Source organism: Selaginella moellendorffii, unplaced genomic scaffold, assembly GCF_000143415.4.
Source record: "Selaginella moellendorffii unplaced genomic scaffold, v1.0 SELMOscaffold_47, whole genome shotgun sequence".
Classification (NCBI taxonomy): Eukaryota; Viridiplantae; Streptophyta; class Lycopodiopsida; order Selaginellales; family Selaginellaceae; genus Selaginella; species Selaginella moellendorffii.
The window spans coordinates 249,485-275,538 of NW_003314308.1; the positions used below are offsets into that span (position 1 = coordinate 249,485).

General features: G+C 48.6%; 8 protein-coding genes across 11 annotated transcripts; 3 read left to right on the top strand and 5 right to left on the bottom strand.

Moving 5' to 3' along the window:
• Positions 1-4,233: 4,233 nt before the first annotated feature.
• On the bottom strand, positions 4,234-5,475 carry LOC112350206 (pentatricopeptide repeat-containing protein At4g02750-like). Its single transcript, XM_024686027.1, has one exon. The coding sequence runs from the start codon at positions 5,473-5,475 to the stop codon at positions 4,234-4,236; it is 1,242 nt and encodes a 413-aa protein (XP_024541795.1).
• Positions 5,476-6,019: 544 nt separating this feature from the next.
• On the bottom strand, positions 6,020-7,482 carry LOC112350258 (3-dehydrosphinganine reductase TSC10A-like). 2 transcript variants are annotated; one of them, XM_024686134.1, is made up of 5 exons: positions 7,409-7,482; positions 7,014-7,221; positions 6,698-6,967; positions 6,491-6,638; positions 6,020-6,432 (listed from the first exon to the last, which is right to left on the bottom strand). In XM_024686134.1, exons 1-5 carry the CDS (start codon positions 7,423-7,425, stop codon positions 6,131-6,133), a joined length of 945 nt encoding a protein of 314 aa, XP_024541902.1. In that variant the 5' UTR covers positions 7,426-7,482; the 3' UTR covers positions 6,020-6,130. The 2 variants fall into 2 exon arrangements, with proteins under 2 accessions (XP_024541902.1, XP_024541901.1); XM_024686133.1 differs by lacking the exon at positions 7,409-7,482 and having other exon boundaries at positions 7,014-7,376.
• Positions 7,483-7,546: 64 nt separating this feature from the next.
• On the bottom strand, positions 7,547-9,341 carry LOC9657651 (RAN GTPase-activating protein 1). The gene has a single exon (XM_002981096.2). The coding sequence runs from the start codon at positions 9,300-9,302 to the stop codon at positions 7,779-7,781; it is 1,524 nt and encodes a 507-aa protein (XP_002981142.1). The 5' UTR covers positions 9,303-9,341; the 3' UTR covers positions 7,547-7,778.
• Positions 9,342-9,423: 82 nt separating this feature from the next.
• On the bottom strand, positions 9,424-12,945 carry LOC9658338 (protein EARLY-RESPONSIVE TO DEHYDRATION 7, chloroplastic). 3 transcript variants are annotated; one of them, XM_024686132.1, is made up of 14 exons: positions 12,882-12,945; positions 12,698-12,791; positions 12,528-12,620; positions 12,399-12,466; positions 12,248-12,351; positions 12,014-12,190; positions 11,655-11,868; positions 11,388-11,592; positions 11,019-11,325; positions 10,650-10,967; positions 10,091-10,602; positions 9,862-10,028; positions 9,720-9,804; positions 9,424-9,652 (listed from the first exon to the last, which is right to left on the bottom strand). In XM_024686132.1, the coding sequence occupies exons 9-14, from the start codon at positions 11,127-11,129 to the stop codon at positions 9,475-9,477; spliced, it is 1,371 nt and encodes a 456-aa protein (XP_024541900.1). In that variant the 5' UTR covers positions 11,130-11,325; positions 11,388-11,592; positions 11,655-11,868; positions 12,014-12,190; positions 12,248-12,351; positions 12,399-12,466; positions 12,528-12,620; positions 12,698-12,791; positions 12,882-12,945; the 3' UTR covers positions 9,424-9,474. The 3 variants fall into 3 exon arrangements, with proteins under 3 accessions (XP_024541900.1, XP_024541898.1, XP_024541899.1); XM_024686130.1 differs by having other exon boundaries at positions 10,650-11,325; XM_024686131.1 differs by having other exon boundaries at positions 10,650-11,325; positions 12,399-12,469.
• A 459-nt stretch (positions 12,946-13,404) lies between these two features.
• Positions 13,405-16,652, top strand: LOC9658339 (AP2-like ethylene-responsive transcription factor ANT). The gene is made up of 9 exons (XM_024686188.1): positions 13,405-13,697; positions 13,754-14,937; positions 15,043-15,125; positions 15,241-15,249; positions 15,333-15,421; positions 15,489-15,562; positions 15,672-15,722; positions 15,775-15,851; positions 15,910-16,652. Exons 2-9 carry the CDS (start codon positions 14,147-14,149, stop codon positions 16,485-16,487), a joined length of 1,752 nt encoding a protein of 583 aa, XP_024541956.1. The 5' UTR covers positions 13,405-13,697; positions 13,754-14,146; the 3' UTR covers positions 16,488-16,652.
• Positions 16,653-17,985: 1,333 nt separating this feature from the next.
• Positions 17,986-22,118, bottom strand: LOC112350243 (pentatricopeptide repeat-containing protein At3g09040, mitochondrial-like). Its single transcript, XM_024686085.1, has 2 exons — positions 22,040-22,118; positions 17,986-21,984 (listed from the first exon to the last, which is right to left on the bottom strand). The coding sequence occupies exons 1-2, from the start codon at positions 22,094-22,096 to the stop codon at positions 18,181-18,183; spliced, it is 3,861 nt and encodes a 1,286-aa protein (XP_024541853.1). The 5' UTR covers positions 22,097-22,118; the 3' UTR covers positions 17,986-18,180.
• A 9-nt stretch (positions 22,119-22,127) lies between these two features.
• LOC112350244 (pentatricopeptide repeat-containing protein At4g18520, chloroplastic-like) lies at positions 22,128-23,769 on the top strand. The gene is made up of 2 exons (XM_024686087.1): positions 22,128-23,425; positions 23,481-23,769. Exons 1-2 carry the CDS (start codon positions 22,166-22,168, stop codon positions 23,685-23,687), a joined length of 1,467 nt encoding a protein of 488 aa, XP_024541855.1. The 5' UTR covers positions 22,128-22,165; the 3' UTR covers positions 23,688-23,769.
• A 147-nt stretch (positions 23,770-23,916) lies between these two features.
• LOC112350245 lies at positions 23,917-25,943 on the top strand. Its single transcript, XM_024686088.1, has 2 exons — positions 23,917-24,127; positions 24,199-25,943. The coding sequence occupies exon 2, from the start codon at positions 24,339-24,341 to the stop codon at positions 25,728-25,730; it is 1,392 nt and encodes a 463-aa protein (XP_024541856.1). The 5' UTR covers positions 23,917-24,127; positions 24,199-24,338; the 3' UTR covers positions 25,731-25,943.
• The last annotated feature ends 111 nt before the right edge of the window (positions 25,944-26,054 follow it).

Below are 26,054 nucleotides of genomic sequence, written 5' to 3' on the forward strand. Positions count from 1 at the left end.
TGGAAAGTTCTAAATAATGATTGAAATGTTAATTAGCCAGGCATCACTAAACTAAAGCCATCTTTGAGATATTTAAGCTTCCATTTTCACTTCTTATTTTCTCTTCCTTGATTTCTGTTACCCATACTTCTAGGAGGAGATGTATTGATAGATTGGAGAGTAGTGGCTATACTCCAAATAAAACTCTAGAAAGATGTAGATAAAATTGATGTTTAGAGGAGAGGATGACAATGGTTGAAAAGAGGATTGGAAAAATATCTTTAAATATTGTGTTTGCAAGATGGGAAGAAAAGAATAAGGTTTACATAAAGTGAATTAAAGGGGAGATCATTTTGAGAGAGTTTTCTCAATGTCCTTATAGAAATATCATAGTGTACATTGGTAGCTAATTTATGATGCAATAGAGAGCTTTTTTTTGCATTGGAATGGCTATAAACATGAAATTCTATGACATATAAGATATTTTAATACTATATATTATTGTTCATACTATTGAACAATCAAACATTCCAAATAAGAACCTTTCTAATGATGGATAGTAATTACAACTTCCAAGGGATCAAGTGATTTACATTTTATAGCTTAGAATTATCTCATTGGATTACATTGCTTAAATTTAGAGATTTGCATTGGCTTGAATAGGTACTAAAATATAGGCAATACATTGTCTAATTTTACCATAGGGTTTGGGACATAGATGATTTAAAAAACATAGTAGCCACAATTTCTAATCATGCTCAAGTGTGTGTAGCAAAAGGAGCAAGAGTAGCTATTCAGGTTGCAATAGCTATTACATAGGCAATATGGCAATCATAAATGTGTAAGCAATCAAAAGAAACTACTCGAAAGATAATTCATTAAGGTTTAAATATAAAAAGAAATGGCTTATGAATTAAAATAAGGGTCTTAGGATATTTAGAGTTGAAGATAATTGAGCTTTAGAAAAATGCAAACAAAATCAATAATTTAGAGAAGAGGATAACAATGGTTAAAAATGGAATTGGGAAAACATCTTCAAATATTACTTTTGTAAAGTGTGCAGAAAAAAACAAGTTTTATATGGAGTGGATTGAAAAGGAGATCATTTTGAGAGAGTTCTTTCAACATCTTTAGGGAGATATCATAGTGTATATTGGTAGCCAATTTCTGATATAATAAGGACCTCTTTTTTGGGTTGGAATGGTTATAAATATGAAATTCTGTAATATATGAGATATCTAGATACCATATGTAGTTATGTGTGTGATTAGACAATCAAACATTCTAAATAAGAACCTTCCTAATGATGGATAGTTTCTAATTTCTAGTAGTGGTTTTTAAAATTGCAACTTCTAAAGGATCAAGTGATTTACATTTTATAGCTTAGGATTATCTCATTGGATTACATTGCCTAAGTTTAGAGATTTATATCAACTTGAATAAATACTAAAATATTGGTAATACATTGTCTAATTTTACCATGGGATTTGGGACATAGATGATTTATAAAGCATGGTAACTATAATTTATAATTGTACTCAACTACATGTAACAAAAATAGCGAAAGTAGCAAAAGTACCATATGGTGAGAATTCCCAATCATACAAGGAGTTGAGTATTTTAGCCCTCCAAACGACACTCTTAAATTTCTTTTTTATGCAATGCTACTTTTAGCAAGTAAAAATTTTTCACTTTTATGTAAAAGATGTTCCCACAAAAATACCAACAAACTATATACTTGATTTATTTTTGGTTCAATTGGCCTTCTAAAAGTTATCTCAAACAGTCTAGAACAAACAAGAAAAAGGAAAATAGCAAAAAAGTATAAAAAGTAAAAAATTAGAAAAATAAAGAAAAAAAGAGAAAAAAGAAGACTACCAATCTAAGATGAAAGTGCTAAAATAATGGTGGTGAAATATAGGTGGTGGTCATTATTAATTAAAAAAATTAAATAATTACTAGTAATGAGCTTTTGTAGCAATAGTACTGTTGGTGGTGATTTGCTGAAGTATATATATAAGATAGTCATAGGAAAAGTGATTAGACTAAGCAATTGATAATCACTATAGAAACAAAAAGTTAAAATATCAAGTAACAATTTCACATCCTCTTCCTCTATTCTTGGTTTTCATTTGGAAATTTTTAAATAATGATTAAAACACTAATCAACTAGGTAACTTTAGATTAAGGCTCATCTTTGGGACATTTGCTATTTCCTTAGTTTTTATTTTTACTTCTTGTTTTCTCTTCCTTGGTTTCTCATACCCATACTACTATGAGGAAATATGGTGATAAATTGGAGAATAGTGGCTAAACTTCAGATCAAATTATAGAAAGATGTAGATAATATTAATGATTTAAGAGAGGATGACAATAGCTGAAAAGAGGATTGGGAGAAGATCTTCAAGTATTGCTTTTATAAGGTGGATAGAAAAAAATAACTTTAATGTAGAGTGGATTAGAAGTGAAATCATTTTGAGAAAGTTTTCCTAATGTTCTCATGGAGATGCCATGATGTACATTGATAGCCAACTTATTATACAATAGAGAACTTTTGTTTATGTTGGAACGACTATAACACATAAAACATCTCGATACTATATACTTTTATTCATGTTATTAAACAGTCAAACATTCTAAATAAGAATCTTCTATAGCTACCAGTGGTGGTTTTTAACCTGCAACTTTCGAGAGATTAGGTGATTTATATTCTAGGGATTAGGATTTTCTCATCAAATTACACTGCCTAAGTTTAAAGATTTATGTCAATTTGACTAAGTACTATAATACATTGTCTAATTTTACCATATTTAATAGGTATGGAGTTTAACACATAAATAGTTTATAAAGCATGGTAGCCATAATTTATAATCACACTTAACTCCATATAGCAAGAGCACTTATACAGGTTGTAGCAATTACTATATAAGCAGTAGAATGGTGATAATTGATATTATATCTTTTGGCATTGGAATTCTCACATTAAATACCATGTAGTGAGGATCTTTAATCATAAGAGGGGTCAGGTATTTTAGCTCTTCATGTAATGCTTCTAGATTTCCTTTTTACATGATATTAATTATAATAAGTATAATTTTTCACTCTCGTATAAGAGGCATTCTTGCAAGCACTAGCAAACTATACACTTGATTTATTTCCAATTCAATTGGCTTTCTAGAAGTTATCTCAACCAATCTAAAAAAAAAAACTAATGAAATAATTTTTAAAAAAACTAAAGAAAGAAAAAAAGCAAAAAAGTTTTAAAATAGAAATTAAAAAAAAATTGGATTAACGATTTAATTTACTTAATTTCTCTGTTTATAACTCTATTTGTTCTCTGATCATCATGAAGTTGCTAGAATATAAATGGTGGAATACAAGTGGTTGTCAGCATTAGTTAAAAAGCTTTAAAGGCTACTAATGGTAGTGGTGGTAAAGTTTCTCAACTAACGAGTTTTTCAAAAGATGGTATTGTTGGTGGTGTTTAGTTGAAGTATATATATGAGATAAGTAATTCTAAGACACATGATTGGACCAAATGGTCAATAATTACTTCAAGAGTGGAAACTTTGAATATCAAGTAATAACTTCACATCCTCTTTTGATATTCTTGGTTTTCATTTGGAAAGTTCTAACTAGTAACTAAAATAATGATCAACTTGTTGTTCTAAGACTACATTTACTCTTTCTCTATATTCCTCCCTCACTTCTTGTTTTTGCTTCTTTAGTTTTTCATACCCATATTTCTATGAGGAGATATGGTGATAGATTAAAGAGCAATGGCTAAGCTTTATATCAAGTTCTAAAAAGATGTAAATAAAATTGATGATTTCAAGGAGAAGATGACAGTGGTTGAAAATGGGATTAGGATAACATTTTCCAAGTGTTACTTTTGCAAAGTGTGTGTTATTGGACAATTAAACATTCGAAATAAAAACCTTCTTAATGATGGATAGTTTGTAGTGGTGGTAACTTTTGAAGGATCAAGTAATTTACATTCTAAGGCTCAAAATTATCTCATCAGATCACCCTTTTGAAGTTTCGAGATTTATTTAGCTTGAATAGGTACTAAAATATTGGCATCATGTGAGAAACATTCACACAGGAACACTAGCAAATTATATATTTCATTTATTTCTAGTTTAATTTGCCTTCTGGAAGTTATCTAAACCAGTCTAGAAAAACAAAAAAAAGAGGAGAAAATATTAGCACCATTGTACAAGGAAGCCAGAAATAAAAACTCGTTTATCCAAGCTACACATGCATCCTAGCAGCATCCCTATGGTTTCTACATGCCACTAGCAGGCAAGTCCACTCAAGTGAATCAGCCACAAATGGCATGGCATTGATCAAGTCTTCGGCATCTCCCAGCCTGCCTGATCGTCCCAGGATATCGACCATGCAGCAGAAATGAGGCTTGGTGGGAGGCACTCCATAATCCAGGCTTAAAGACGTGAAGCACTTCCTTCCAGCGTAGAGGCCCCCACTGTGGTTACATGCATGAAGAATCCGGATAAAGCAAATCTCATCAACTCTCTCGGCAGTGGCAGCCATCGAGTGAAACAAATCGAGCACCGAGTTGGCTTGCCCGACCTGGGCATAAGCTCCCAACATCGAGCTCCAGGACATGAGATCTAGTGATGGCATTGTGTTGAAGATCTTGTGTGACACTGCGAGCTGTGAGGTGTGGTGAGCGTGAGCTGAGAGAAGCGCATTCCAGGAGACTTGGTTCCACTCGGGCATCTGGTAGAAGACAAGCTTTGTCTCGACGAGGAGGCCGTGCTGGGCATAGGCGACAAGCATCGCAGTCCAAGATACCAGGTCGAGCTTAGGTATGGAGGCGAAGATTGCCGCAGACTGGTCGATATCCCCGTGCTGGGCATAAGCAACGAGAAGAGACGTCCATGAAGCAATGTTTCTGTGCGGCATCTCGTCAAAGACCTGCTTGGCCTCCTCGACACGAGCAGACTGAGCGAGAGCGTGGAGAAGTGAGTTCCAGGAGACGATGTCCTGCTCTCTCATCGAGCTTGACACCATGATGGCTCTCTCGGCGTCCCCGGCCTGGGCATATGACGCCAAGAGGGTGTTCCAGGAGAAGAGATTGTGTTCCGGCATCTCGGTGGTGAAAAAGGTGAGAGCAGCGTCGAAGTCCGAGAGCTGGAGGAGCCCAGACAAAATGATGTTGTACGTGATCAAGCTAGTCTCTTTCATCGATGAGAACTCCTCCCTAGCTCTCTCCAGTCGACCACTCTGGGCAAGGGAAGAGAGCACCGCATTCTTTGCGACAGCGTCCCACTCGGGCATCATCAGGCACAGAGCTTCCATGGCAGGCAAGTCGATCTCGTCCCTCTGGAGCAAGATCGCTAACAGAGTTGTCCAGGAGACGAGGTCCCGGAGCGGCATGAGATCGAAGAGGTGCATGGCCTTCTCGACATGCCCGGCTTGGGCATATGCAGCCAGCATGGTGTTCCAAGACACAATGTTCCTCCAAGGCATCCGATCAAACACAAGTAGAGCGCCGGATATCTGCCCAATAGCGGCGTGTGCATGGAGGAGCGAGTTCCAAGACGCCGTGTCCCAGGCGGGCATCTGATCAAAGATAGACTGTGCTTGATCCAGATGCCCGGCGTGGGCATATGCACCGGCTATAGTTGTCCAGGAGATAATGTCGTGATCGGGCATGGAGTGGAAGATCTGGGTGGCGTTTTGGAGTTGGCCGTGGTGAGCGTAGGCGGAGAGCATGAGCGCCCAGGTGAAGAAGTTTTTGGTGGCGGTGGTGTCGAAGATGTGGCGAGCGTGGTGGATTGCGCCGCAGCGAGCGTAGGCGTGGAGTAGTAAATTGGAAAGGTAGACATCGTTTTTGTTGCGATGGTGGTGGAGGAGACGAGAGTGTGCGCTTGTGACTGCCGCGATGGTCTTGCACGAGCGGAGGAGTTTGGCCCATTCGTAATGGTTGGAAGGACTTTCGCCCATTCACAAGGACTTTCTAAGCCATGTCACACCATAGCTCAAAGTTTCATCTCTAGTGAAAAAAACTGAAGAAATGGAACATTTGCGTATATGGATTATATGGTATCCATCTAAGTATGGATGGATCGAGAAGGACATTGTCACAAAACTTGAGAAAGAGAGAGGTTACCCCGATGGTTGATCACTTGGAGTTTGACGATCGCCCAAGCAGCCTCCTGACGTTGAGCAGCACTAGAACGCTCAAGAGCCTGACCGGGACGAAGAACACGCACTCGAGCAAGGTGGTGACGATCGATTCGGAAGGAAGCAAGCCTCTGGACAGCATCACAAGGACACCGCCAACTCTCCTGGTGGCGACGATGTACTCGCCCGCTTTGATCGCCTCCACCGTCCTGGCCGCCACGTCCGCCGGGGACTCCGTGTCTCTGGGATCGTAGTGGCACACGGATTTAAGCGTCTCGAGAACCTGTTGATCAGTGGTCGCTGCCATGAGCGAGCACTCAAGTCAGCTACTTTCCCGACAAGATCTTTGTGTGCTCACCATCGCCGAGCAGTGCCGTGTCGGTGAATCCCGGACAGATCAAGCTCACCCGGATGTTGTGAGGCAGCAGCTCCAGTCGCAGCGTTTCCGCCAGGCCTCGCAGCGCGTACTTGGTAGCCGCGTAGATGTTCGCACCGTAGAGCGTGTACTGTTGAAACGCACGTAAGTTTCATGACCCAAAAGAAAGAAAAAGATGATTTTGGTCACCATTCCAGCCAGTGATCCGATGAGCACGATGGATTTTCCATGGCTGCTCTTGTTCTGCTCCTGCTTCATGTGTGGAAGAGCGGCATGAACCGAGTACGCGCAGCCCAGGAGATTTGTTCTCACCACTTGATCTATGTCCTCGGCTCGGCATTCCCCAAAGAGTCCAGATCTCACCAGGCCGGCGTTGCACACGAGAACGTCGATCGGCCTCCACCTCGATGCCTGCTCGATCACTCGCTTGGTTGCGGCAAAATCTCCCACGTCCAGTTCCTGGAGACAACCAAAGTTTCAAGACGCTTGTCAACAAAAGTCTTACCTCCGCTACGATTTGCGAGGGGCTGCAAACGCATTCTTTGAGAAGCGACTCCTTGGCAGCGGCCAGCCTCGCCTTGTTGCGAGCGACGATTGTCACAAACGCACCCTGGATGAGGGCCCGTTTGGCGATTTCATAGCCGATGCCGCTCGATCCTCCAGTCACAAATACGTGCTTGTTCATCAGAGACTCCATCACCTTCGTCTTCCTCCTGCACAAGGCAGCAAGGAGTATGATTCCCACGACAAGAAATAGCATTTGGATTGGATTGCTTGAAATTCTCTTCAACCAAGAAAAAGGAGGAAGAAACGGATTTAGCGGCAGCGACGATGCAATAGTCTTTACGTGAGCAACAAAAACATGCGGAACCAACCAAGCATACTTTTTTGCGAGCTCACCTAACACGGAAAACCATCTACATCTTCGTCAAATCTTTGTTCCTGCTCAGCAAGAGTGTCGGTGGGCTTGTCGTCTGTGTAGAACCCAAGCGTTTGGTCAGTGAAAACTACAAAGACGAATGCTGGTTTAAGCTTACGTTACGTCCAAACCGTTCTCTTGACCGTCTGGAGCTAAGTTTCATACGCTTGAATGTTTTCCAGCCCTTGCTCTCCAGTTCTTCACAGCTAAACAACCTAAAGTACAGTGCCTTCGTGATCCAGAATCTTCCCTGTGTGATTATCGTAGAATAATGTCCTGGGAGGCCTGCTCAAAGGATTGAAACCCAAAAGATATGGTCTGGATCGCCCGAGCACGCTGCTGGCTAATAACTCACTTCAGTGACAATCCCTTGAGCTCTTCCTCCAGGCCATCCTCGCCATCCTCGTCGCCATCTTCCTCATCGCTGCCTGCTTCGTCGTCGTTGTCTTCCAGCGGCCCGAGACCTGAGATCCCCACTCCGCTCTTGAGCACGCTCCGGACTTCGTCCAATCCAAAGCTGGAGATGCGGTTGCCATCCATGCCGAGAAGCTTGAATCCTGGTTTCCCAGCCACTGCCTCCGCCGCAGCCAGCGCGCCAACCCGGCTCAGTGAGTTGGAGCTCAGATCAAGCTCCTCCAGCTTTGAGCAGCTCGCTTTCACCGCCGCCGAGACCATCACAGCACCCTTGTCACCCAGCTCGTTCTCGGATAGATTCAACTTGGCCAGCTCCTTGTTCGCTGCAATGAAAGCCGCCAGCGCCTTGGCGGACGAATGCGTGATCTCGTTGTTTCCGAACTCGAGCACCTTGATACTCCGCGTCCCGCTTGCCAGCGCCTCGAGAATTGGCGTACTTCCAGCGTCCTCCAGGCTTAGATCGCTCAAGTAGACGTGCGTCAAGCCGCCATGTTGCCGCAAAGCCTTCCCAAGCGCAACACCACCTCCAGGACCATACATGTTGTCTCTCAAGTCGAGAACTTTGAGCTTGGATCCACCAGCGATGGCCGAAGCCAGTGCCACCGCGCCTTCCTCCCCGACTCTAGTCGACGAGAAGCGGAAGTTTTCGAGCTGGACAGCCTTCTCGACGAGCTTCGCGAGAGATCTGGCTCCTTGATCGCCGGTCATGTTGTTGTGGAAGTGCAAGAGCTTGAGAGAGCTCCCAGTGGTGACGATCTCGCATATAGCACGAGCAGCCTCCTTGGAGATCCCATTGTTCATGAAGGAGAGCTCCTCGAGGGATTCCTGGGACTTTAGCAGCGGCGCAAAGGCCCTCACACCCTTCTCCCCGAGAGCATTGTCCGAGAGGTTTAGCGAGCGGAGCTTGCTCCCTTCCAATGCCAGCGCGAGTGTACGCATCACCTCCAGCGCCTCGTCCTCTGGCCGCCCAGCAACAATGTCCGAGAAATCCACGTCCTGTAGCGAGGATTTCACCTTCGACAGAAACCTCGCCACGACCACAGCAGCGTCCCTGCCGAAGCTCTTGTTGCTGAAGCAAATCTTGGAGTAGCGCGACGTCTCCAGCGGCAACAAGAGCTCCTCCGCGAGCTCCTTGGTGAGGAAAGCTCTCTGCCCGGCCGAAATATCGAAGCACTGTTCATCTTTTACAGTACCTGGAGCTTCCATCGCGAATCCCAGCGCTTCCAGCATCATCCGGCTCACCTCTCGAGCATAGATCTTCACCGCCGCCACGGGATCCCCGCCATCGCCGGAGCTTGCTACCTGGAATGCGGACTCTTCGATCCTGGATCCCAGCTCCTTCGCATCGCCGTCGATCGGCGCCTTCCAAAAGAATGCCAGCGACGTGAGATTCGTGGCGACGAGCTGCGCCGTCGCGTCTCGCTTCGGGGGCCAATCCTCTACCACCGACGCCGCCGCCATTTCAAATCCAAGAACCCTAGTCCTCTGTTTTTAGGGTTCTAGCAGGTTTAAATAAACCCTAAATGCAGATTCTCATTCGTTGAAAGATTTTTGTTTCCTTTTTTTTCTTTTATTTCTTGAGTTATACAAAATAATGCAAGATTTATTTCAATGATTTTATGAGATAAATGGCTTACTTTTTCCTCATTATGGCATTTGTAGCCGCATTTTTTACCATGCTTCTGGTTGAAGGCTTAGTCTCTTTTGGGTTGATGGCCTTTCTGATCTTTGAAACAACCCAAGCAGTGGACAACACATGCCCAATCGAAGATAGCCCTTCGTGAGTAAATTCCCCGGCTTGCTCTCCAAATCTGGCAGAAATAGAAACAAAAAAGATAATAAAAACAATATACAAATAAATAAGCCAAGATAACTCACTTATGAGCCACCACTCCGGTTGTGATCAGTGTGCCAGTAGACAGAATGTTTTGGGTGGCCATTTCCACTGCATCAAACACCTTGCCTGGAAGAAAAATAAGAGAAAGTAAAGTTGATTGGTCATGGAACAAAATTTACGTACTGAATGCATCCAGAGACGCAAGAGCGACTTCACCGGGCATCATCTTGAAGACTTTCTTCCCAACTTTCGAAGTCACCGCGGCGCTGGTGAAATATCCAGTTGCAGTCACAATTCCCGTCAAGATCCCTCTTGCAACTCTCTCGGACATTTGTGTAACTCTTCGCACTCTACAGTAAATCAACCTTGGTGAAAACTAAGAAAGAGAGAGAGTGAAAGGAAAAGAACCAACCTTTTGATGTTTCGCATCGTCGTGGGACTGAGTTGCACGGGCTTCTTAGCTGCTTTGGTGTGTTTCCTGACATACTCGCCACCTTTCTCAAGTTGGGCCGCCGTGGAGTTACTGCACCAAAACAGGGATCGAATTACGTGACCAGTGCCGGTTGCCACTCCTCTCGCAATGCTGCTGTTGTAATCCTCCACGTTTGGAGCTATGGCGGTCCAGTACAATCTCGACTTCGTCTCGGACGGCCTCTTGTTCATGTCCTGCGCGAGGCTGGGAGGAGGAACCAAAACCTGGCCTTGGATCTCGTCCGGCTTGATCATTCCCTCCGCCTCGAGCTTCTCCCGGATCTCCCCTTCGTCGCCTTGCATCATCTTGGGCTTGGAGAAGAAAGTATACGTCTTGAGCAACTCATCGAGCTTGGATAGCTTCTCCTCGTTGCCTTTCACCTTGAATGTCACGCCATAGCTCAAGTTTTCGACGCTCTCCTTCTTGGAAGGATTTTCTCTTTCGCTATGGCTCTGGGAGAGAAAATTCAGAGAAAAGAACGAGAAGAACTTTCACTTACATCGTCGCGATCGGTGTGATCGTCTGGATCAACTCTGAGCGAGAAGAAGTAGTGCCCAGCATCAAGCTTGGTGACGACCTCGTCCTTGAGAATCGGCCATTGCAACTTCTTGCCGACTCGCGCAAACACGGCCACCTCTTTCCCATTTTGCGTGAGCCGGACGAGAGAAAACGTACCGGAACCCAACAGCACACTCTGCTCCTTGTCGATGAGATGCACCAGGGAGTGACTAATCTTCACCAATCCCTCCTCGCCAGCGACGAGCTCGCGCTCCTCCTCGGCGTCCACTGGGAAATCATCCGAGGCCCCCTCGGTTTGCTGCGGTGGTTCTTGATCATACTTTGGAATGGGCCTATCTGGTGATCTTACTCTGAGTTTGCTGTTGGGATCCATGCGGACGGAGGGATCTTCGTCGCCTGGCGGTGGCGAATTCGCGTTCTCGGCCGCATCTTGCTTGCTTTTGCTGGATTTGCCACCCATTTTGGCGATCACCTACGATAGAACAGAGAATTCTTCGCTACAGTTTAGTCCCAAGGATTTAGATCAGTGCTGCCGTGCCACGTTCACAAAGACACTTGTCAGGAGATGCCGGTAAGACGGTGATCTGTCAAGAACTTTTGGATCTATTCCTGCTTAAAGAACAAGGAACATTTAAGTTGCAAGCGTCCAAAGCATCCTGGATTATTGTCAAAAGCATGGTATAAGTCCAAGCGTAAGCTTAGAGCCAAGTAAAAGTACCTTATCCACGAGGATCACTTCGCTTGGCCACCTAAGCACGGATGGATCGAGAAAATCATTGTCCGAAGAATATAAAACTTGCGAACCGTGATGATCACTTGGAGTTTGACGATCGCCCAAGCAGCTTCCAGCACTAGAACCAAGTTTTGATCGCCTCCACCGCCCTGGCCGGACTCCTGTCTCTGTGATGGTAGTGGCACACGGACTTCCCAGCACGGGAGGAATATTTTGAGTGAGCTACTTGCCCGACAATATCTTTTTGCTTACCATCGTGTAGCAGTGCCGTGTCGGCGAATCAAGGACAGATCAAGCTCACCCGGATGTCGTAGCTCAGTGTTTGCGCCAGGCCTCGAAACGTGTACATTGTAGCCGCGTAGCTGTTAGCAGCGTCTAGTTACGAGCGACGATTGTCACAAAGGCACAGAGCCGATGACGCTCGATTCTCCAGTCACACAACTACGTGTTTGTTCATCAGGAACCCCTGAACAAAACAGCAAAGAACTATGAATCCCTAGAAAAGAATGGAATGCTTGTCAGAACCAAGACCAACAAAAAGAGTAAGAATTCGCAAAAATGCAACTTTACGTGAGCAAGAAAAACCAACCAAGCGTACTGTGCAAGCTCACCTAATAGGAAGAAAAACCATCGACATCTTCCATCAATCTTTGTTCATAGCAGCACGATACCTCGAGTGTTCAAAGAAGTTTTCCGCGAGAGATACAGCCAAAACCACAGCTCAACAGTATCGATTGACTTGTCGTTTGGGCACAGGCCGAGCGTTTGGTCAGCTCCTGTAATAGAAACTGCACAATCGAAAGCTCAGGTTAAGCTGACAACCGAGTACACCACATCTCACACACCTCTGAAGCTGATCAGGAGCTTTGCTCGTTGACAAAAAGAAATCACGCTTTGAGCTGGATGTCAAAGTTTCGCTACTCTCTTGATGCGTGAAACGCAAAAATTCCTGTTCATCATCCCACTGCATCAGTACGTCCAAACAGTTCTCTTTACCGTATGAAGCTTAACGCTAAGTGTTTTCCAGTCCCTGCTCTCCAGTTCTTCCCGTGGCTGCTGCAGTGCTGCTACCAACACACACACAATTAAACAAATCTAAAAGTGTCAAGTACAGTGCCTTCTTACCTGTGAAGGATCGAGAATCGCACACACTGTCTTTTTCTCCTCTGGATCCCTGTGATTGTCGTAGAATGTCCTGGATGTTGGTAGTAGGGAGGCCTGATTGCCATTCAAAAAGTTTGAAACATGGTTTGAAAAAAAAAGAAAAGAAGGCAAGCGAGCTCTAAAGCACTTACTCCCCATTTGATTCTTTTCGACACTCGCAGAATTCTTTTCATTCATTCCTCAGATAATAGCATTCGAGCTCAGCTCCAGATCATACCTTCTCCTCTGCAAATCAATCCAGAATCTCGGCATTACATCGCCGATCGAGCGAAACCGTCACACAGCCCGCAGGAATCATGGAGCGCGACACCATACCTCAGAATTTCCACTGCCTCGCACGATCCCGTCAAGCTCGGCAGCTAGCGCGGGCGCTCTCAACACAAATGCCCCAAAATTTCAAACGTGCCGTACAGTTCGCCCAAAATCTAGTACGGAGAGATTTGGCCCCTGTTTCGCCCTGGGCCACTTTAGGGTACAATTCTAACAGTCTGAAAATATCTAGGCTACATAGTAAAAAAATTAACATGTCATGTCACCTCCACATTAATGGGTACCAGGCGGACCCCATAGATCTCCAAATTGAAAAAATCCATGGTACACACTGGTGTGCTCACGTCACGTGCGAATATTCCCCGCACAACAGGCCAGCGCGTGTCCCCCGCGGCGCCGTCGGATTCCAATCGTATGGTCAATCGCCTCGACATTATTTTTCGAAAGGTGTGGTAGGTATTCCCGGGCATTGGGTGTTTATGCGTGCTTTACCATTTCTGGAAAGGCTTTGCCACATGGTAATTTAAGTAAAGCGCCCTTGTTACGTAAATACGGTGCGTAAGAGAAGCACTGTAGCGCGCGGCTATGGAGTCAAAGAGAGGCAATGATTCGATGTGGGCATTCATCCCTTTGGTGGGAAATCCCCCTACAAAAGCCGCAAGCTTAACAGCAAAATCCAACATCAGGAGTGACAGAACGGCATTCCAAATCCGGTTTTTGGCTTCGTTGTTCTTCCGGTTCCATCCTTCTCGCATTTGTGTGTTCTTGCCAAGAATCTCGCAAGCCCGCCAGGAATCGGAGGTCATGGGTTGATCGCACGTCGCATTGGGTCTCTCGCGCTGCTGATTTCCCTGCGAGAAGGTACCGCCCACGCCGTAGAATCGAGCGAGACTAACTTGTGTGGTGTTCTTGTGCAGTTTGTAGCAGCAGGGCTCGGCGCTGGATCGAGGATCCACGGTTCTTTCCTTTCTGTGGATCAGGACGGATCCAAATTCGAATCTTTTGGATTTTTTTTCTCTTTTTTTCTCCCTTTTGTTCTCGCGTGTGTGTGCTCGTTGCAGGAGGAACAGTATATCGTCTAGTTCTTCCACAGTGACAAAAGAAAAACTGTGAGAGGAGAGAACTTTTTGTTGGCTTCCTGTCGATTTTTGTTGTTTGGAGATAACCCACACAGCAGCTTTCTTCCATTTCTATCTCTCCGTTTAATTTTTTTTTTTCTTCTTCTTACTTCGATCGTGAGCGAGGACGAGAGTTTTTGGTTTTTGAGGAGAGGAGAGCAAGAGATCTTCGCGATGTCTCCGTGAGGAGTAATGCAGCAGCCGGTAGAAGATTGCCAGAGGGGTTCTTCCATTCGCAGCGACAACACCTTCCAGAGTTCCAGTTCTCCAGCGCTCCCGATCCAGATGCAGCACCACGATTTCATGGGCCAAGGTACCCTGGAGCATCCCCACGGCTTCGTCGATCACCACTACCATCTCTCGCCGGGGATGATCAGCACAAGATACGGCGCTATTTCCAACTCCATGGTCGCCTCACTGCAGTCGCCATACAACTTTCAGCTATTAAGGAGAACGCTTCTTCCGGTAAGTGCCTTCGCAGAACAGCAGCGAGCACAAGTCTCTTCGTCTCCTCCTTCGCCGCTTCTCAGCGATTCTCACCGCCAGATCGATCAGACGAGCGCGCAGCAGCAGCAGCAGCAGCAGCACGGCACTACCAATTTGTCCACTCTCAAATCTTTGCTGAGGCAGCCGCAAGAGAATAGCCACGACGATCATCACGCAGCTCTTCCTTCCATGGATCAAAGCCACCACCAGAGCGCTATCGTCAATCACCAGTCGCTGACTTTGTCCATGAGTTCCGGCTCACAGTCGAGCAACACCGATTCGTCTTCCATCGCCGCCCACCACGATCACCAGCCGCTCGTGACCTTCCAGGACCAGGAGCTACCACCGCCGCCATCCTCGTCCGCCACCACCACCGCCATCAATCTTCCAAGGACCACCGGTAGCAAGAAGAGGCTCGGCAAGAACAAGGCGCCCAACTTGCGCAAATCGATCGATACTTTCGGGCAGCGAACATCGGTCTTTCGGGGTGTGACCAGGTAAAAGAGCGAGAAAGATGGGATAGTTTCACATTCTCTCTTTGTTCCCTCGGTTTGAGTTCTAAGTTGCTGGAACTGAAACACTGATCCAAATGTTTAAGCTAGGCATCGCTGGACTGGGCGTTTTGAGGCTCATCTCTGGGACAATACTTGCCGAAAGGAAGGACAAACGAGGAAAGGAAGACAAGGTACTGCTTAAAAGTTTTGAGAGTTTTTTTTCATGGTTTTTTTTCTCTCTTGGGTGATTTTTCCGTCCCTGGATCTGGATGGTGTTTTTGGTATGGTACTTGATCCATCCTCCAGTGTACTTAGGTGAGTAATCTATCGAATTTTTCTCGATTGTGGAGCTAAACTTTTGGTGGTTTTCTTTTCTTTTTTTCTTGCGTTTTGCGTAGGGGGGTATGATGCGGAGGAGAAGGCAGCAAGAGCTTACGATCTGGCAGCTCTCAAGTACTGGGGGCCTACGACAACTACAAACTTTCCGGTAAGAACTAATGTGACAACGTAAGTTCTTTCTTTGCAAGCTCACAGATTTTCTGGTTGTGTTGAAGGCTGTGGAGTATCACTCCAAGTTAACTGAGATGAAGAGTATGAGCAGACAGGCATTTGTTGCTGCGCTCAGGAGGTGCGAAACTTTTTCCATTTTGCATTGTGCGAGTTCTAAAGTTTTGGGTGTTCTAAAGTTTATATGTGGTGTTCTAAAGCTTGTATGTGTCTTTGTGTTTGGAAAACAGGAAGAGCAGTGGCTTCGCGAGAGGCGCATCGAGGTTCAGGGGTGTAACAAGGTAATGCTCATGATCAATTCATATATTTTTTCACTTCGGTCTTTTTTCCCAGGCATCACCAGCAGGGAAGATGGCAAGCTCGGATCGGACGAGTTGCGGGGAATAAAGATCTGTACCTCGGAACTTTCAGTAAGTTTTCGATCGAAAGCTTTCAAGTTCGTAAATTTTTTCCTTTTTTCGATGAAAGGTACTGAAGAAGAAGCTGCCGAAGCTTACGACATCGCAGCCATCAAATTCCGCGGTGCAAGCGCGGTGACAAACTTCGACATGAGTCACTACGACTTGAGGCGGATTTGCTCCAGCCCGAGCTTGCTACTGGGTGACACCGCCAGGATCAAGCACAAGGAAGCTCCCGACGCAGCGAACGATCAGAGCGTCACCATAGCAGCTGACGAACCGATATGTGATGATGGAGGAGCTCTCGTAACTTCTTCCGCTCCTCAAGACTCTATCGCTAATCAGGAACACAACTATGCTGGTGCCGCGGGGCCGGGAGTTCTTCGCAACCTCATTGGACTCGACACGTTCTCTTGTCAAGCTGATCATCCTGAAGCTGCCGATACGAGCTCCTCGGATGGTGGTGGTGGAGGTGGCGGAGTTCCAAGTTCCTCCGTAGCTCAGCACGACGATCAGCTTTATACTCCGGCGCCGCCAGATTACAGCACCGGATCCCTGATGCCATCACCGCTGCAAACTCTCCACGCGATGAGGTCCACAATCCCGGCACACATGCCTTACTTCTCAGCCTGGAACGAGTCGGAGTGATCGATCACATATGCAACCGATCATCAGGAGAAAACTTATTGTGTTGAAAGCAAAAAAAGAAGAAAAAAACTTTCAATTCAATTTGACGAGCTATCGTTGTATCGAAATTCTCAATACCACATCTCGAGAAAACCAAAAAACAGTAACGAATTTCGATCGAGACCATGGAAAGCGTGCATCTAGTTAGTTGATAAGGCGACTCTTTCGCTTCCTCTCTCGCTGGAGAACTAAGTGTTTCTTAGTGTTCTAAACTAACACAGGCTTGTTCGTTCGTTTTGGCTCGATCGAATGCTAAAAAAGTGAGCTTGGATCGGTTGTCGTGCCGAGCGAGAGAGACTGATGGACACGAATGGCAGTACAATTCTGCTGTTCCTGCTTCTGATCGCTTCATTCGTCGCTATTGTTGACCAAAAGAACCACACTCCATTTCTCTTTCATGTTTGTCACTTTCACTGGAGAGAGGGCTTGAAAGATGGATGGATAGAAAACAAAGCTTTCCATAGCTAGCTTGTCTCTTCTCCACCATGTTCTTATTAATATTACCAAATATTATTTATACTAATTTTAATGTTATCATAGTGTACAATAATTTAATTACCATTATAAATACTATTACTATATAAATAATAGAGAATATAAATATTTTGTATTGGTGGTGGCAATTATGTAACGGTGTCAATGTCAACACCACAAAGGAGCCTCCTGAAAGCTACTGCTCGCCAAAGCTTTTGATTAAATGGCATAGTTTGGATCATAGGTGTAGCGATGTGTATGAGAGTAGTATATTCTCGAAGCTTAGCTGAGATTTTTTGGTGCATGATCGGGCTGATGATTTCATACTTTTAAAAAATCGCAGCTTTATACGATCTTTCGGACAGAAGCACTTGTTTAGAAGATTCCGTGTAGTATAGTCTCATTTTCTGGCTCTCTCTCTATCTCATATGTGCTCATGTGGATGCCCCACCCAGGGAAGGGATTTTAGTCGAGAAAAATAACCTCTTGTCAACACCATGGACAAGAACGCGCAAACACACAACTCTATCACACCTCTTTGTGCGTGTGATTGAGCAAAGCCCCCGTGTCGCCACGTCGGCGCCCGCGTGGCACGGGCCCTGTACGAAATATCCCGGGATGATGGCCATGGCCGCCGCCGGCTGGGGCGCGTGGGGGCCGTACGGGCGACAAAGTAGTGGCCCGGTTCCCAACGCTCCTTGTAGATTCTGCCGCGAACGTCACGCACCGAAAGCCACACAAACCAGGTGAGATAAGCAGGTTTTTTAGTTGGGCAATTAGCAGCAAAGTATGTGATTGCCGTACAGACAAAAGAGACACCAATAAGATCCCTGTCTGTCTGTTCCCTGCGCTGTGATGTTGCTGTGATGTTGCTTGTGGGTGTTGTTGCTCATGTCTCACTTATTGGCGGGTGTACGGACCTTGTCAACGCGGCCACCAAGTAAGTAGCGCCCACCACACCCAACGTGATGACAATGCCACCAAATACAATGGAAAATATATATATCGTCCCACTCGAATATCACTGACCCATCATTCTTTGGTCTCAATCAAGGGCGACAAAAGACGCAAGGGCATATTTTTGTCAAGAAAAAGATAGATGACGTGGCAGTGACGTGCACACATGTCATCTTTTGCGCATTGACACGTCACCGCCAAGTCAACCTTATCCATTGACACGTCACCGTCCGGTCAACTTGCCCAATAACACGTAGGCGGATTCGACCACGTCACTGCTGCCGGGTGCAACCAGCAGGGACCGCATTACCAAGCTGGCGCGCTCCACGTCACCCCATTTCTGACACGCGGACAAGATGGTAAACCACGTCAGCGCAGTCGGAGGCAGTGACATGGTATGGACCATTGCCACGGCGGCGTCCAGCTGGTTGGCCCGCCCGAGCGCGTCAACCACGCAGTGGTAGTGCTCCATGCCAGCTGGGATTCCATACACGCGCGGCATTGCGTCGAGGTAGCGCCGGGCTTTGTCCCAGAGCCCCGCGTGGCTGCAAGCCGTGAGAAGCGACACCAAAGTTACACCATTTACCTCCAAGTTCTCGTCTCGCATTTGATGGAACGAGGAGAAAACCATCGCGATGGAACTTTGGTGACTATATCCCGCGATCAAACAGTTCCAAGTCACGGTGTCTCTCGTCGCAAGAGCGTCAAAGACGAGCTGGGCGTGGATCATGCTCCCGCATTTGCCAAGAACATCCACAACAGAGTTAGCGACGGTGTGGAAGTTTTCAGCTCCATACCTGACCATCACGGCAAAGATCTCCCTGGCGGCGTCCATGGAGGCCATGTTTCCACACGCCTTTAGCACAGGGATGAAAGTTCCAGCGTCCGGTTGACAGCTACCTCGAGCTCGCATCGCAGAGAACGCTTCCAAGGCGAGCTTCTCCTCGCAGTTTTCGACGTAGCCGAGTAGCAGCGTGTTCCACAGCACCACGTCTCGGTCGGAAGCGGCGATGCTGTCGAAAACCTTACGAGCATCTGTGAGGCTCCGGCACTTCGCGTACATGTTGACAAGCGTGCCTGTGATCACTCCCACGGAGCCATAGCCATTCTCCACGACTGCCGAGTGAATGGCCTTGCCTTTGTCCAAACTGTCGACTTTGACAAGCTTCCCATCGACTGGTTTTCCTTCCTCTTTTGCAGCTTGAGCGGTGCAGGCCTTGAGAGCAGCGATGAAGGTCTGAGCATTCGGCTTACAACCTTCCAAGGCGGCGGCTAATAACTCCAAAGCCATCTTTTCTTCCCCGTTCTCAACATAGCCGAGCATCAACGCGTTGAGCGAGAGAACGTTATAGCGAGGCGTTTTCTCGAAGACTCGAAGAGAATCGACCAAGCTTCCACATTTTGCGTAGCATTCGATCAGGCTGCTCGCCAAGAAAACGTCCGAGCCACAGCCAAGCTCCGCCGACTGGCGATGCAAGGCCAGAGCTTTGTCCAGTGACTCGAGCTTATAAAGCTTCCCATCAACCTGTGTCCCAGTCTCTTTCGCGGCCAAAGCTGTGCACGCTTTCAATCCAGCGCTGTAAGTTCGCACGTCCGGTGAAAACTGCATGGACGATATAAGTTCCAAAGCCAACCCTTCCTCCCCGGCTTTCGTATAGCCCAGTAAAAGCGAGTTCCATGCTACGACGTTCCTGTTTTCCATGCCGTTGAAAACTCTCCAAGCATCCACCAGGTTCCAGCACTTGACGTACATATCGACCAGAGTGTTTGCCACGAAAACATCTGAATCCATTTCACACTTGGAAGCTTGACGATGGATAGCCGATCCTTTCTCTAAAGCCCGAGCTTTCACCAGCCTTCCATCAACCTCCTTGGTAACCTCTTCTTTCACCGCTAGATTGGCGCAAGCCTTCAGAGCAGCGACGAAAGTTTGAGCATCTCCTTCAGCTGGCATAGTGTCTAGCAGATCCAAAACCGCTGCTTCTTCCCAGTTCTCAACGTAGCCGAGTAACAAGGCCGTCCAGAGTGCCGCATTATGAGCGGGAAGCTTGTCGTAAACCCTGCGTGAATCCTTCATGCTCCCACATTTTGCGTACGTATCGATCAGCGTGGTCGCCAAGAAAACGTCGAGCTCAAATCCAGCATTTGCAGCTTCGAGATGGATGCTCATGGCTCTTTCCAAAGCCTTTCCCGCAGTGCCATCTTGCTGCCGAGGCTCTTCTTTGAGTGCCAGGAAAGAACAAGCCTTGAGTGCCGCAACGTAAGTTCGAGAGTCCCGGCAATTCTCCGCAACGCTTGCAAATAACTCAAGTGCTGTAGCTTCCTCCCCGTTGTCCACATATCCCAGGATTAAAGAGTTCCACACAACGGTGTCTTGCTTGTGCATGCCGTTGAAAACTTCTCGAGCATTGTCCATGCTTCCACACTTCACGTACGCATCAACCAGTGCGCCGAGCAGAATGATATCCGAGTCCATCCCACCGTTCTTCGTGCGAGAATGAATATCCATGACAGCATCCAGAGTCGCCGTCTTCACACACTTCCCATCAGCTTTTTCTTTTGCTGCACGCCCACTGCAGGCTTTCAGTGCAGCTACGAAAGTCCAGACGTTCGGCGGACAGCCTTGGCTCGGCATGCGGGAGAACAAATCCAAAGCCAGATTCTCACTGTCGTTCTCTGCGTAACCGAGTATCAGCGCTGTCCAGGATACCACCGTGTGAAGCGGCATAGTATCGAACACTTTCCGAGCGTCCTCCATGCTCACACACTTCGCATATGCGTCGACTAAAGCGCTTGCAACGAAGATGTCAGTGTCGCAGCCAGCTTTTTGTGCCTGAGTGTGGATTCCCATGACTTTTTCCAGCGAGCAAACTCTGACGAGCTTTCCCTGGACCTGCTTTCCGCCTTCTTTCCCTGCGAGACCGCTGGAAGCCTTCAGAGCGGCAACGAAACTCCGACCATCTCGGACGTGGCCCACAGTGCTCATGCGGGAGAATAAATCCAGCGCCTGCTCTTCGTCCTTGTTTTCCACATATCCCAGCATCAGAGAATTCCAGGAGACCGGGCAGTGACTTGAAACCATGTCGAAGACCAGGCGAGCATGGCGCAGACTCCCACACTTTATGTACATGTCGACCAGCGTGCTGGCAACAAAGCCTTCATTTTCGTACCCGAGCTTGGACGCTCGAGCGTGTATCGCCATGCCAATCTGTAATGCCTCCTGTTCTTCTTCTTTTTTCGCCAAAGCGCTGCAAGCTTTAAGCGCCCCCACGAAACTTCGAGCGTTTGGTCGGCATCCTCCTGCTTCCATCCGGGAGAATAACTCAAGAGCTCTCCGTTCTTCCCCATTGTCGATGTACCCCAGCATCAAAGCGTTCCAGCAAACTTCATCACGCTGTAGAGCTTTGGAGAAAACTCCATCGCTGTCCACCATGCTTCCACACTTCGCAAACATGTCGATGAAGGTGCTCGCGACGAAAACTTCCGAGTCGCATCCCACCTTTGCAGCTTGGGCATGAATCCCTCGCCCGACCTCCAAAGCCGCCACCTTCAAGACCTTCGTTCCAATCTTCCTCCCAGCTTCTTTCACCGCCAAACCGGAGCAAGCTTTACCAGCAGCAGCAAAAGTTCGAGCATTCGGTCCAGGGCCTTCGCGTTGGATGCGGCTAAAGAGCTCCAGTGCCAGTTCTTCCTCTCCATTCTCGGCATAGCCCAGCATCAAAGCGTTCCACGAAACCACGCTGCGAGTCTGGATACCATGGAAAACTTTGGCCGCCTCTTCCATGAGCCGGCACTTCGCGTACGTGCTGATCAGCGTGTTGGCCACGAAGATGTTTGCGTCGATTTCTCCTTGAGCGGCATCGCTGTGGATTTTTCTCCCGATCTCTGAGTCTTTGAGCTTGCTGCATGCTTGTAGTGCCGAAAGAGAAACACCGATGTTTGATCGGAGTGCCTCCGGAGAATGGCTGTGGCGTCCCCATTGCTTGAAAGAAGAGCACAAGTCGATAGCTGATAAACTGTGGATGATCTGCGTGGCGAGAAAGAAGAAAATGTGATCGATCGATTGCTAGATCAGCTAGTACCTGCGATCTTGCGCTGGAAACCAATGCCGCATTGCAGCGCCTCGAGGCGCTTCGCATCCCATTGCCCTAACGCAACGAAGAGAAATATTTTAGGGTTCTTGGAGAAATGCTCAAAGTGATCGAGCAATGGATCTTTCGCCCGGACCGGGGCACCGAGGTACGCTCCCAGTGGAATCGCAGTCGCGCATCTTCGGATCGCCAGAGAAGCAAGCTCTTGCCGTGATTTCTGGATTGAAGGCGTGCATTCGATCCAAGAATGCCGAGCAAGGGCGGAGAATCCACGCCGACGCAGCAGCGCGTGGAATCGACTCGAATATCTTCGTGGCCAGCACGCTGATCAACATGTACTGCAAGTGTGGCAGCCTGATCGATGCTCGCCGGGTCTTCGACGCCGTGAAATCCCGCAGCGTCGTCCCTTGGAACGTGATGATACTGGGATACGCAGAGAATGGAGATGGAGCTCTAGCTTTGGATTTGCTCGCCGCGATGGAGCTCCAGGGGTTTTCCCCGGATTCCCAGACGATAGTGGCTGCTCTCAAGGCGTGCGCTAGCTTGGTTTCGCAAGAACAAGGCAGGGAGATTGGTGGAAGGACTGTGAAGCTGGCTACTCTGGAGAAAGCTTTCGCGATTCACTCTCGAGCCAGGGGATTGATCAAGAACAGTTTTGTGGCGAGCAGCTTGGTGGATCTCTACGCGAAATGCGGAAGCATGGAGGACGCAGAGAGAGCTTTCGAGGGGATGGACTTTCGAGACGTGGTTTCGTGGAACGCATTGATGCTTGGCTATGCCGAGAACGGTGAAGAAGAGCTGGCGATGGAAGTCTTGAGAGCTATGGAGCTCCAGGGATGCCGGGCAAACTCCCGGAGCTTTGTGGCGGCTCTCAAGGCTTGCAGCGGATTGGGAGAGAAGGAAGCTGGGATAGAACTCGATGGAGTGATCGTCAAGGTGAGCTCCATCGAGAAAGGAATGGCTTTGCACTCGCGAGCAGCGAAGATTGGCAGCGACAGGGATAAGTTCGTGGCCAGCGCTGCGATGGACATGTACGTGAAGTGTGGGAGCATGGCGGATGCGCAGAGAGCTTTCGATCGGATGGCTTCTCGCGACGTCGTCTCGTGGAACGCTTTGATCCTCGGCTACGCAGAGACCAACGACCGCGAAAGATCTCTCGAGCTCCTCCAGCTGATGATCCAAGATGGTGGCTGCGAGCCAAACTCCCGGACGTTTCTAGCCGCTCTAAAGGCCTGCCAGAGCTCTCAAGCGCTCGACTCGACGAAAGTGATCCACGCCCTTGCGGCGAGACGCGGTTCTTCCGAGAAAGATGGAGTTCTCGCAAACTCGCTCGTCGACGTCTATGGAAAATGTGGCAGCTTGCTCGACGCGCACCAGGTATTCGATTCACTCCATTCTAGTGACTCCATAACTTGGACCTCGCTTCTCGCAGGATACGCTCGCAAAGGCGACAGCCAGCGAGTCTTCGAGCTCTTTCGATCCATGCGAGACGAAGCCATCGAACCAAACAGCGCCACTTTCGTGTGCCTCCTCACGGCTTGCAGCCACAGCGGCGCAGTGGATCGATCGAAGCAGCTGCTCGAATCGATGCTGCCCAGCCATGGAATTCGCCCAAAGATCGAGCACTACATTTGCGTGATCGACTGCTTGAGCCGGGCCGGGAAGCTGGAAGAAGCGCTGCGCGTGGCTTATGACATGCCTTACGTGGCGGACGACGTGGCGTGGATGACGGTGCTGGGCGGCGCATGTCATAACGGCGAGGCGGCTGGGGCGGGCGGTCACGCGTTCGAATCCGTGGTGGGGCTGGGCCATGGGTCGCTGGCTCCGTACGCGCTCATGGCCAACATTCTGGAGGGCCAGGGCGTACGGTAGGGCTTAATATCCCCGTAGCCGTGAGAAGCACTTGAACGTTTCCCAGGGAGGAGACGCAACGCTTACGGGCTACCGCCGGTGGCCTCGCGCGATCGATCAGTGGCGCCGCCGCGCCGCCGCGCTGTCTGGCCAATCCTCCGGATCTGCGACGAGCGGGCATCGATCTGAGCAGCAGCGCCGGGGATCTTGGAGCCGCGCGATTTCCAGGTGCTTGTTCTTGCAATTAGGGTAGAGATTGTTGGCAATAATCCCCCTTCTCTTCGTGGATCTTGGCGCAGATGCGAGCGAGCGAGCGAGCTAGAGGAGCTTGCGCTCTAGGCGCCGCGCGGCCAGCGAGGGCATTTTCATTCTTGCCTTGTCGGTGAAGCGAAGCTCTTGCCGACTGAGGAGGGAAGGAAGAACAACGCGAAAAAAGAGGATGCCGAAGGATGTGAGCAATCGATCGTCACGAAAATCTCGCCCGCCACACTACCATCCTTACCAGAGCTCCTCTAAAGAGGGTGGCGACGAGGCTCTGGTCTCGAAAGAATGGGAGGACGCGACATGCCCGATTTGCATGGAGATCCCACACAACGCAGTGCTACTCCTTTGCAGCTCCCACGACAATGGATGCCGGCCTTACATGTGTGATACGAGCTATCGCCACTCGAATTGCCTGGACCAGTACAAGAAGCTCTCGGGAAGAGGCGGCGGGCAGTGTAGCAGCCGAGGCGAGGAGGTGATCCACGAGCCACTCTCGTCGGCCGCCGCTGGAGGATCGTCCAGCGCTAGAACTCGCGAGCGATCGGCCGTGAGGATGAGACCTCTCCGGGAGCTCTTGCTCATAGGTGACAGCAACAGTAGCAGCAGCTCTAGACGAGGTGGTGGAAACGGTGGTCGTGATGGGTCTGGGACTCCGGGGCGAGCTCTCAGAGGAGTTCCGGGTGTAGGGGTCGTAGAGGAGGAGCCCGAGGCGGAGGTGGCCGACTTCCAGGAGCAGTCCGAGGCGAGGGAAGCGTCCGAGGAGCAGCCGGAAGTAAGGAGCAGCTGCAGTGGAATGGGGGAGTCACTCGACTTGATGTGTCCTCTGTGTAGAGGCAAAGTTGTGGGGTGGAAGGTGGTGGAGCCGGCTCGGCGGCATCTAAACTGCAAGTCGAGGAACTGCGCACAGGAGTCGTGTGGATTCACCGGGAGCTACGACGAGCTGCGGAAGCACGCTCGGTGTGTGCACCCGTTTGCTCGGCCCTCGGACGTGGATCCGGCCCGGCAGAGGGACTGGAGGCACCTGGAACGCGAGCGGGACATAGGGGACGTGTTGAGCACCATCCAGTCGGCCATGCCCGGAGCTCGGATCCTGGGTGACTACGTGATCGACGAGGACAACGATGACCAGGAAGATGAGGGTGATGACAATGATTTTCCTGGCGACGATGGTAATTGGTGGACAGTCTTTTTGCTTTTTCAAGTGTTTGGTCCTGTAGCAGCGACTGGAGCGACTGCAGGTGGTAGTAGCATCCCAAGCAGGCTTAGAGGACTTTCGTCCAGGGTGGTGGCGGCGGCCGCGGCGTCGTCGGCTGCCCCGAGGGAAGCTTTGTGGGGGGAGGATATCCAGATGAACCGTGTTGTTGGCGGTGACGAGGGAAGAACAGGGACTGTGACTAGTTCTTCGTCTGGAAGCGGTGGTGGAGCTAGCTCGAACTCCACTGCTGCTGCTGCTGCTGGAGAGAATGGAGGAGAGATTGTTGGGCCTTCGACAACTCGGAGACGACGAACCAGGCACCACCATCAGCACCAGCAGCACCATCACCAGCGGCAGCAGCACCAGCAGTGAAAAGTTCTTCGTCCGGAGGAGAGATTTGCTCGTGAAGTGATCGACATTTGCTCGACGTCGTAGCGAGATCGAATTCTCGAGGTTGAGAAGTGGTTTTCGCTGGAGAGATCGCTACTTTGCTCCAAATGCCGAGGAGGAAAAGATCGAGCTCGAAAGACTCTTAGAACAATGGAGACTCGCAGGCTCTAAAGTATGAATTTTTTTTCCTCGTGGTTAAAGTTATGTCGTTCTTTGGTCTCTTCCTGACCGTCGGATTCTCGGCTTGGGTATCCAACGGCCGGCGTTGAAATGTATGCCGTACACCTTTTTTTTTGGCCCAGGTAG

Excerpts from the sequence above, each read along its gene's own strand:
- LOC112350206 (XM_024686027.1), bottom strand. The coding sequence starts at position 5,475 with ATGCCTTGGAGGAACATTGTGTCTTGGAACACCATGCTGGCTGCATAT.
- LOC112350258 (XM_024686133.1), bottom strand. The coding sequence starts at position 7,268 with ATGCTATTTCTTGTCGTGGGAATCATACTCCTTGCTGCCTTGTGCAGG. Across the intron at positions 6,639-6,697 it reads TCGGATCACTGGCTGGAATG|TACACGCTCTACGGTGCGAA; the intron begins GTGACCAAAATC and ends GCGTTTCAACAG. Across the intron at positions 6,433-6,490 it reads CACGGCACTGCTCGGCGATG|CGACCACTGATCAACAGGTT; the intron begins GTGAGCACACAA and ends CGCTCATGGCAG.
- LOC9657651 (XM_002981096.2), bottom strand. The coding sequence starts at position 9,302 with ATGGCGGCGGCGTCGGTGGTAGAGGATTGGCCCCCGAAGCGAGACGCG.
- LOC9658338 (XM_024686130.1), bottom strand. The coding sequence starts at position 11,129 with ATGGGTGGCAAATCCAGCAAAAGCAAGCAAGATGCGGCCGAGAACGCG. Across the intron at positions 10,029-10,090 it reads ACGATGCGAAACATCAAAAG|AGTGCGAAGAGTTACACAAA; the intron begins GTTGGTTCTTTT and ends GATTTACTGTAG. Across the intron at positions 9,805-9,861 it reads TGCGTCTCTGGATGCATTCA|GCAAGGTGTTTGATGCAGTG; the intron begins GTACGTAAATTT and ends TTTTTCTTCCAG.
- LOC9658339 (XM_024686188.1), top strand. The coding sequence starts at position 14,147 with ATGCAGCAGCCGGTAGAAGATTGCCAGAGGGGTTCTTCCATTCGCAGC. Across the intron at positions 14,938-15,042 it reads GTCTTTCGGGGTGTGACCAG|GCATCGCTGGACTGGGCGTT; the intron begins GTAAAAGAGCGA and ends TGTTTAAGCTAG. Across the intron at positions 15,723-15,774 it reads AGGTTCAGGGGTGTAACAAG|GCATCACCAGCAGGGAAGAT; the intron begins GTAATGCTCATG and ends CTTTTTTCCCAG.
- LOC112350243 (XM_024686085.1), bottom strand. The coding sequence starts at position 22,096 with ATGCGAAGCGCCTCGAGGCGCTGCAATGCGGCATTGGTTTCCAGCGCA. Across the intron at positions 21,985-22,039 it reads TTTCCAGCGCAAGATCGCAG|ATCATCCACAGTTTATCAGC; the intron begins GTACTAGCTGAT and ends CTCGCCACGCAG.
- LOC112350244 (XM_024686087.1), top strand. The coding sequence starts at position 22,166 with ATGGATCTTTCGCCCGGACCGGGGCACCGAGGTACGCTCCCAGTGGAA. Across the intron at positions 23,426-23,480 it reads GCTTGCTCGACGCGCACCAG|GATACGCTCGCAAAGGCGAC; the intron begins GTATTCGATTCA and ends CGCTTCTCGCAG.
- LOC112350245 (XM_024686088.1), top strand. The coding sequence starts at position 24,339 with ATGCCGAAGGATGTGAGCAATCGATCGTCACGAAAATCTCGCCCGCCA.